The sequence below is a fragment of the Aythya fuligula genome, chromosome 2 (genome assembly GCF_009819795.1).
Source record: "Aythya fuligula isolate bAytFul2 chromosome 2, bAytFul2.pri, whole genome shotgun sequence".
NCBI classification, from domain to species: domain Eukaryota; kingdom Metazoa; phylum Chordata; class Aves; order Anseriformes; family Anatidae; genus Aythya; species Aythya fuligula.
In genome coordinates, this window is record NC_045560.1 from 40,370,447 (window position 1) to 40,380,052 (window position 9,606).

General features: G+C 46.8%; 1 protein-coding gene across 1 annotated transcript; it reads left to right on the plus strand.

Annotated features, from left to right (window-relative positions):
- The first annotated feature begins 60 nt into the window (after positions 1-60).
- RPL15 (ribosomal protein L15) lies at positions 61-4,851 on the plus strand. The gene is made up of 4 exons (XM_032182688.1): positions 61-119; positions 879-1,060; positions 2,059-2,195; positions 4,126-4,851. Exons 2-4 carry the CDS (start codon positions 889-891, stop codon positions 4,429-4,431), a joined length of 615 nt encoding a protein of 204 aa, XP_032038579.1. The 5' UTR covers positions 61-119; positions 879-888; the 3' UTR covers positions 4,432-4,851.
- Positions 4,852-9,606: the final 4,755 nt, after the last annotated feature.

Genomic DNA, 9,606 nt, shown 5'->3' on the forward strand with positions numbered 1-9,606 from the left:
TCCGGGGACTACATTACCCATCAGGCGCCGCGCCCGCCCGCCGGAAGCGCGGTGCCGCCGCGGGGGGTTGTGGGAGGTGGGCCTCTTCCTTTCCGGCGTGGGGCGCCATCGGGTGCGGGGTACGTCTGCGCTCGGCCCGGGCCGCCATCCGCCGCCATCCGCCGCCATCGGGCCCCATCCGCAACCATCCGGCCGCCCGCGGGGCTCGGCGGGGCTGCCCGGCGGCCGGGATGCGGGCCTCAGGCCGGCGGAGGGCCCCCGGGCTGCGGGAGGGCGGGGGGTGGGGGTAGGCCGCGGGGAGCTCGGTGGGTGGGGAGGGCCGCAGGGGGCCCGGAATGGAGGCTGGGGGTGGGGAGGGGAGGGGAGGGCTGGGGCACATCAAAAGGTGCAGCGAGCTGTGGTTTTGGATGGTGAATTGGGTGGTGATCTGATGGAGTTGGGTTTGTCTCTGCGTTCTGCTGGGGTCTGGGTGCTCAGCGTTTAGGGATATTTAAACCACGTTATGAATTAACATCAGGGCCCTCACAGTCATGCATCTCGTCAAAGAGCGGCATTCACGGCTTGGTTCAGGTGGTAGCTGTCAGTGTTGGTGACATCTCAAGCACGTGAGGCACCAGCTCCTTAACTGCGCAGTTCGATGCTAAAGAACACGTGAAGTGGAAGAAAATTCCTCAGAACTGCTGTGTGTTCTACTGCAGACTGGGAAATGGGAGCCAGCGTGTTACCAAGTGTGCCAACAATTACAAAACAGCACCCAAGCATACTGTGTGCCAGCGGTGTTACGTGCACAGCCTCATACTGCACCATTTTATGAGAAGACATGCAAATTCAATATGTTAATTACTGCCCTCTTTTAATTGATCTCTCGATCTCAGCAGGTAGCCAGCCATGGGTGCCTACAAGTACATCCAGGAGCTATGGAGGAAAAAGCAGTCGGACGTGATGCGGTTCCTCCTCCGCGTGCGCTGCTGGCAGTACCGCCAGCTCTCTGCCCTGCACCGCGCTCCCCGGCCGACCAGGCCAGACAAGGCTCGCAGGCTGGGATATAAGGCCAAGCAAGGTAATGAGATGGAGCTACCACGTTCCTGTCAGCCTGCTTCCTTCCTTAACTGATAGCAGAATGCCAAAATCAGAAGCTGGAACGCCGCCTGAGATCTCCTGGATGAAATACTGTTATAAATGTATTAAATCAATAGCAGTGCCTACATCCCAAACCTTATTTCATGTAATTCTGAGTTCATGCCCCCTGTGGTCAATTAGGCAGAGGAAGATCAAGTGGATCTTGACTTCAGTTCTTGCTCTTGCGCTGTTATTGCTGCAATGTTGACCAGTGCTTTTAGCACAGTAGATTTGTGGGTGTGGGGGTTCCTTTCTCTGGCCAGATTTTGTCACCAGTCTCAACAAGTTAGCTGCTTTATAGTTGTCTGGGCTTGCCAAGGTTAAATTAGTTTCTATCATCATTAGGAAAGTTACTGGGGAGTGAAACAAACTCAGGGAAAGTGGGCATCCATCTGTAACGAGAGCAGATCTTCAAAGCAGGATAATAAAAAAGTGAAGAATCTAAGCTTCTGTTACATTTGTGAGGTTTCCTTTCCTCCTTTTTCAGTGGTCAGGTTTCCACAGGGTTTATGTATGGCTTGTACTTCAGTGCCTTATGGATGCTGTTGCAGTGTGGCGTTTTAGTTCTGAGGTGACTGCTTTGTTGCTTTCTTGGGATGAGGAGAGTTTAGGATGGTTTTTTCTTGTGTGTGTTATCATATAGCTACAGCTGTTCTTAGTTCATACCAAAGCGCACAGTGGAAAGGTGCCACAAACTCTGGTTTGGAACTAGAAAGTAGTCACAACAATACATCACTTCCATTATTCAGTCACAATGGAAATAACAAAAACACCCTACGCTAGTCACCGAGAGTTGTAGGTTTTAGCAGCTATTGGTACAGTGACCTACTTTTTTGCAGCGTTTCCTGTGAAATGTTATGGGTTGGAAATGCAGTATGGGCATTAAGTTGCCTCACCGTAGTTTGCACTGCCTGCGCTGACAGTCACCATTTCTTTCAGGGTATGTTATCTACCGTGTCCGCGTTCGCCGCGGTGGCCGCAAGCGCCCTGTCCCAAAAGGTGCAACCTATGGCAAACCCGTGCATCATGGTGTGAACCAGCTGAAGTTTGCCCGGAGCCTCCAGTCCGTAGCAGAGGTGAGTATTCTGGTTACTGCTCAGAAAATGGGGGTTACGAAGGTCATGCCTAGTCTGTAAAAACGGAAAATACTCCGAGACAAAAACAATGACTGTTTTCTGTTAGGTAGAAGTCTTGAATGCTGATAGCAGGAGAGCACCTGGGTGTTTCGAAAAGCGGTACTGAGGCAAATGCTAAAAACTGTTCCAACTTTACAGGTAGCAGGTGGCAGAAGTACTGCTGAGGTGGTTTCTTGAAGTGTGTTCCTCTTCCTGAAGTATGGCACAGTGTGTGCAGGGAAAGACATGCTACTAGTATAAACTGCTGTAAAACCAGGGGTTAGGCATGAGGATTCAAAATGCAAATACAACAAAGAGCCTGACTTGGGTCATTGGTAAATCCTGCCGTTACGTTCCCTACCATGATCTATGTATTGCCAGCTTTCGGCAAAGGTCCTTCAATGAAGTACGAGCAAGTTCCTCTCTTAAAACCTGCAGCACCTGTTTACGTAGTAAGAGTGCTGTGCAGTGTACTGAGCTGTGTCGTAGGATCTGAAAACAGCATGCCAGAAACAGTCTAATTTAAAAAATCAAAACAAAATACTGAAAATGGAAGCTTTCATTCAGGGCAATCTTTGTTAAATTTCGCAGTGACACAGCAAGAGTAGTGATGAAGGGCTGTAGCTCTCACCTATGGATAAAACTCCATGGCTTAGAACAGCACGAGGCTGCGCTCTGAAAAAGAGGCATTGTAAAAGAATGAAGACTGCTCCTTGTCTTTCCATCATTAAGCAGAGCATTAATTCTATTTTAAAACAGAGGTGATGAGTTAAAACACAGAACTGTATTTTTAAATAGAGCGTTCACAGTGTGCTCTTCATATATGCCATTCCCAGATGTCTGATGGCTAATCACATGCTCGGTTGTGATGACAGCTTGTGCAAGAGGTTACTGACCCTCTGTTTTAGTCCAAAAGCTGGCTTGCTTTCTCCTGGAAGACTTCTATTCTTCGGATAAAACTATTCTAGAAATGCCAAACCGTGACTGTAGCTGTCATCCCCAAATAGAAGCTGGTTGAGGGCGGGAGGTATTTTAATGTTCGGTATGTGTCACTGCCGTGTGCTGGAGTAAAACAAGGACTTGAAGAAAATAAATTTCGTATTCAGGAAACAGTCAACTAAGGTTTGGGGGAAGACGGTACTAATAAGTTGGGATCACATTGGGATAGAAGATGAATGGGATCTGTTGGTTTGTACTTTTCCACAGTGATGGTAAAGTCCTGGGATTAGACACACTGATAGTGTTAAGTAAAATAAGGAGTTTTCTTGACAGAAGAGGCAGATTGAGTTTCAGAACTTGCATTTTCTGCTTAGTTTCCTAAACTCTAAGACTGTTTTCTTTCCAACCACAACCAAGAATAGGAATAGTGGAACTTGCTACATCAGCTGTTCATATTTGTTCATATTTGTCAGCATGTGCTTAGGTCCTGCAGAAATGTCTTCCTCCCCTGTAACTTCGGATCAGTCTTTCGTAACTTTCCACAAAAGATTGTTCCATGGCCCCAAGTCTACCTTGTGGTCTTCATCTCCACCTTGAAGTTGTTTTTCACTCTGTGTGTTTACTCATTGGGTGCTTCTGTGTACAAAGCAGTTCTTCTCTTTGTCAACCAAATGCCTTCCTCGTTACATTCTGTAAAACCTGTATCACTAAGGTATTCACCATTTTTTTCAATATAGATTTCTTTGGCCAATACTTTTTTGTGGTGTTTTTGCAGCCAGAAGTTGTACAGTTCGGGGGGAAGGTTCACTTGGGGCAAACTGAAAATTCTAACACCTACAAAATTTTAGGTTTGAGTTACTCATCTCCTTCTGCATGTTATGCAAGTCCTTCTCCTAAGTTGTATCCCTGCCTCCATGTTTTTATAGCCTTTCACGTGGATTTTTTCTTCCAGGAGCGTGCTGGCCGTCACTGCGGGGCTCTGAGAGTGTTGAACTCCTACTGGGTGGGAGAGGATTCCACGTACAAGTTTTTCGAAGTGATCCTGATCGACCCCTTCCACAAGGCCATCAGGCGCAACCCCGACACGCAGTGGATCACCAAGCCCGTCCACAAGCACAGGGAGATGCGTGGCCTTACGTCTGCCGGGCGGAAGAGCCGCGGTCTGGGCAAGGGCCACAAATTCCACCACACCATCGGTGGCTCGCGCCGCGCTGCCTGGAAGCGACGCAACACCCTGCAGCTGCACCGCTACCGCTAGTTCTTGTAAACACAGCGATCTAATAAAGCTGAGCGGGTTCTTGAATTTAACTCAACAGTGCTTCTGCTGCTTCTTGTCTTACGCGGAGAAGTGTAGAGCTCTCCGGGAGTTCAGTTGTTCCCATATTTTGAAAGTTCTTTTGAAAATGTCATTTGGTATTTGTGAAAATTCTAGCCCCCGAGCCTAGGAGCCTTGCGATGAGCTTCACTTTGGATAAGGCTGTGCAGTGTGAGTTGAATGCTCTGTGGCTTGTCCACGTTCTTTTCTTTTGCTGATGTGAGAATATTTCTTCACTGCCCGTAGGTGGGAGTCACTTTCCTGTGTTTAGACCGAAGGCCTGCTTTGATCTTGTGCAATGAGATGTAAACTGAAATTGCTAGTTTATTTTTTACAGGTGATTAAATACTAATGACAATTTTATTTTATTAGTTCTGGTTTTTTGTATGTCTTCAGTGCGAAAGCAGCTCTTGAGCCTGCGTATCAGCACACATAGGCTAAACCACCTAAGCACAGGATGGAAAGGCGCAGCTTGCTCTGTTCGTTGAGGTGTGCAGTGTTTTAATATTTTCTGTAGTGTAGGTGTTACGCAGTTTGTACGGTATTCCAGGCCACTCATTTTGTATTGGAGACAGTATCTTAGATCTGCCTTTTGATACCAGAGAACACTTCTGCGGTGTTGAAGAGCAGCATTTTGATTTACTCAGCACGCTCAGGTGTTGAAACAATCACATTCGGATGACAGACTGCTATACATGAGTGTTACAGGCTGTGTTTTGAGAACTTAGTATGACCTTTCAGCATGAAGTTAACTTGTACATACACACCGAGAGGAAAATAACTGCAATTTCTGGTAAATTGACCTGTGCGGCTGTTTTAGCTTTCACAAATTTCATACCATTTCCATTGGGTAGTGATAGGAGAAGGGATTGTTAGAAGGCCTAAGAAGTAGCTTGTTTTTTCCCAGACGTTCAACTTGGGTTGTGTGGAAAGGACTTAAAAAAAAAAAAAAAAAAAAAGTTTTGGGACTGAAGTGTCCAAGATTTCAACTGAGAAATTGAAGAACCTAACTCATTTGCTCTGATGGGTCTGTTTTTCAGGAGTATGATCTGAAGAAGAGGCTTCTTGGCAGTGTGTTCTAGTCAGGAAGAGCTCAAGAGACAAATCCTTTCTTTGATGCCACATTTAGTTTGGCTCAAACAAGAAAAAAAATCAAAGGATTCTTCTGTAGCTATGTTAAAAAGTGCTATCTGCTCCTTGAAAGAAGGGTGGGTTGTTTTTGTTTTTTTGTTTTTTTTAACCTTTTTTGTGGGGGGAGGACCGAAGAGCAAATTCAGTGAATGAGGCCTCCCTTGAACATGGAGGGCAGCTGGTGCTTCCCTGCATTTTAAGGCTTAAGGGCTTAAAAAAAAACACTGGTGTGTGTGGTGCAGGGAGAATCCTCAGTTAACCTCGCGTGAGCTTTCCCCTCACATTCCTTCAGCATCTTGAACTCTAAAATAAAGGGCGGAAAAACCCATCCCCTTCAAAGGGTTCGTTCAAGTCCGCTGATGAAGATGCATGTGAGGGCATGGTATGTACCGGGCAGGCGAAGTAACCTGAAGCAGGGGGTATTATTTTCAAGGGAAGCTCAGAGTACGTACAGCTCATCTCGGGTCTCCAGGAGATCAGGTTGCCCTAGCATCTCCTCACCCTGGGTGTTTCTTGTGCTTGGGGTTGGAAGGAGGGGGAATTACAGCACAATTTTTGTGTGAAGACAAAAGGCAAATGATCCCCTCTTATTAAAATCTGAGAAAATAAAACCCAGAACACCGAGGACATTTTTTTGGGGGGGTTGTCAGCTAGGGAAACCAGGCGTAGAGGGGTTATGTGATCCCTGCCTTTCATAACTGATGATTTTTGAGCCTGTTGTGCAAGTTCAACAGAGACTGCCAATCTCTGTTCCTTACGAGTTTGGTGAAAATCAGTGAAGTGAGACTTCACAGTTGTCCTGGGGAGAGGAGTTCAGCCCTACTTGTACTCGAGTTATACTCAATGCTGAAATTTATGAGACACCAAGGAATTTGGTAAATCGTTTCCAAGCCATCTGCCTCACTCTGCTTGCAGGACAGGACTGCTTATTTCCCTCTCCGAGCAGACATCTCTTTTACCTACTCGCCCTCCGAATGGCAACACCACCTTTTAGCCCTCGGACAACTCTTTCTCTTTGTAGCACCTACAGGTCTGGTTCGGAGGGTACCGAGCCCAAACACCCGGAGTGCTGGAAGCGCTGCTTCAGCCACGCAGAGGCAACCTGGAGCCCACCTGGTCGCCGTCCCGGGGCTCTGAGCAAATAACCAACGTGTTGATCCAATCCTCCTCAGATAATTGCCTGCAACGTGCGGCTGTGCAGAAGGATGGAGAGCCCGTGGGCTGCTCTTATCTTCGTGTGTCAAGCTTCTGAATCAGCCCCAATTTAGCAATTACACACAGGTTGCGAAGTCTCGCTCCCTGAAGGTAGGAAGCGCCGGGCTGCGCTGCTTATGCTACCTTCAATTCGGTGGCTCTCGTGCTCTGAGCTAACGTGCCAGGAGAGGCCTCAGGCGAAGCCAGGATGGGCACCCAGTCTGGCTGGGCCCCTTCTCACTGCCTGAGATTTGGAAGAGCATTTTCCTCACTATCAGGTGATATTCAGCAATAATATGCATAATTAAAGGCTCTCGTGTAACGAAGATGCCATTTAATCTCATTCTGTCAACTCTCCACCACTCAGGGAATGGCCGTGGCCGTGCTGGGGGCACGCAGCGTGCTGAAGCAGCAGCAAATCGTGCCGGACCCAGGCTCCCCCAGCACGGAAGCAGCTCGGTGTTTCTGCGGTGCCTGCCTGCAGCCCTTGTGCGTGTCATGAAAATGAGTCGCCATCGCCGAGAGCTCACGCGCCACGTGTAGGAAGTAGCTTATTACTCCGGCGTTCACTCATTCATCTATTCATGCATTTTTCTTCCAGCATTGCTTTCCGGTGACTAACGAGCAATTATCCGAAGCCTTGCCTCGTGTGAGAACCACGGCCGTTCAACTCATCCGCCGTACCAACCCACCCGTCTCCTCCGCGGGGCTCGTTGTGAGTCAGACGGGTTCGGAGAGGGGGGAGACAACCTCCACCAACCCACCGGAGAGGAGTCCTGGGCTCGGTGTTTCAGCTTCTTCGGAGCTAGACATAAAAGCGGTGCCGTACAAGTTGCTGTGTCGTTCGCAACAATTTGCATAGCAGCTCTGTCAGTGTGTGGTTAAACAAAGTCACCGGAAAGCTTTTAAGTAGAGTAGAAAATCCCATCTTATTTTCACTTTGTTTACATCTTATTGCTGCAGTAGTCGATGGAGAACATCTGCTTACGATCTCGTGAGAGAAGACACGAGGTTTGCTTGCACTGCAAGAACTAAGGACAGAGATAAACCAGCAGATATTCATAAGCTTAGGAAAAGAGCTGGAAATAAATGCAACTTTCTTCATTTTTTTACATATATACATTCATTATTTATTCAATTTATATGATTCAATTGATTCTATTTATCTAGTTCCCAATCTCAATGTAGATGGTTTTATTTCTGGCAGGTGCCTGCCTGTCCATTCTTAATAGAGACAAAATAAATAAATACATAAATAAAGCACGAACTGATAATGAGATAGCAAGTTCATCATGTTAAGGCCAATGACTTGTACTGGGAAGATGGTATCTGCCCTTTATGAACAATGCATATTTTAGATTACACTTGATGTTTGGGTTTTGTACCCAGTTGTACCCAAACAGCAATTTTAAAGCAGTGGTTACACCTTACCCATAGGAAACAAAAAGTAAATGAATTACTATGATGGGTTACACTGCAAACCCAGTTCTTAGCTTTATGGTACTTCTGTTGCTGAGAAGAAAAAAGGGATGAAATAAAGCAACCCACTGTGAACAACTGAATCACTGTTCAGACTCCTGAAACTAAATGAAAACTTGGCTATGGTTACTATTTTCATTGGCTGGTTTAATAAAAATGCAAGTATCATAAAACTATGTAAAATATAGGGAATAGAGGACTTCTATTTTCTCCGTTGATGGTCCGTTACACTTAGGGCTGAAAACTGTTAAATACCACTCTGTTAAACAGTCTTGCCTTGTAGTGGGTACAATTCAGGAAACACTCTTCATTTATTTTAAGAAAAATAATTAAAAAAATGAGGAAATAAGAGTTTTGAGTCTGAATTAATATTTTAGCCATTTATGATTGAGCCATTAAAATTAATATTTTAGCCAAATTATGATTATTAATTATCATTATGAATGAGATAACTGGAATGTTATCCAAACCATAATGAACACTGAAACTTGATGGTTTTGCAATTTTTGTCCTAAAATTATATCAATTTTATTACAGTTTAAGTGTTGCCTGGTATGATCCTTTTGTAGCAGCTTTGTGATGATGGTAAAGATTGAAGAAACTGCATCGTACGTGGGGGAAGGAGAATCAGGAGAGGGGTTACTTTCCACCTTTCCCCCCCGTTCCCCCTGGAAGTGATAACACCAGCCTAGCTCTCTCAGCACCTACCAGCCAGCCTAACCCAACCAGTCTTGTTTTTCCCAGTTTTATTACAGCCCTGCTTGCTGCTGACTCAGTTTTTTTTTTTTTTTCTTTTTTCTTTTGGTCGTGGTGTTCAGTACGAGTGAGATGGCCATAGTTGAGATCGGTCGGTTTTGTGAAAAATGAGTTCCTCAGCTTTGCTGGTAGCGCAGATAGCTCTACCTGTCCGTCAGGCACAAACTTGGAGGCAGGAGATCTCCTCATCCAAAGGTAGACCCCGTGCACTGCACCCTGCTGAGATCTGCAACCCGTGGCTGGATTACGACTTGGCTTTGCCTTGAGGGAACAAAAGAAGAGTGAGCGAGCTAACCGAGCCCCCATGCTGGTGACGGTAGCGGGGACACGGTGCTTGATGGCATCCGTCCTCCCAGCGGCAGGTCACAGCAGAGGGCTGACAGCAGGGTGAGGATTTCCTGGCCCCGCGGATGCCCTGGGTTGTGCTGCTCGATGCCCGCAGGCGAGTCACCAGCAGCGAGCCGTGAGCCCCAGCGCTTGCTGGCAACTCCCACGGGGCAGCCGGCACGGGCCGTGTCCGTGTGCGGGATGACACAGAGGGCACCTCCTGTAATCTGA

Coding starts and splice junctions, on each gene's coding strand:
- RPL15 (XM_032182688.1), top strand. CDS start 889: ATGGGTGCCTACAAGTACATCCAGGAGCTATGGAGGAAAAAGCAGTCG. Junction 1,061..2,058: donor GGGATATAAGGCCAAGCAAG/GTAATGAGATGG, acceptor CATTTCTTTCAG/GGTATGTTATCTACCGTGTC. Junction 2,196..4,125: donor GCCTCCAGTCCGTAGCAGAG/GTGAGTATTCTG, acceptor TTTTTCTTCCAG/GAGCGTGCTGGCCGTCACTG.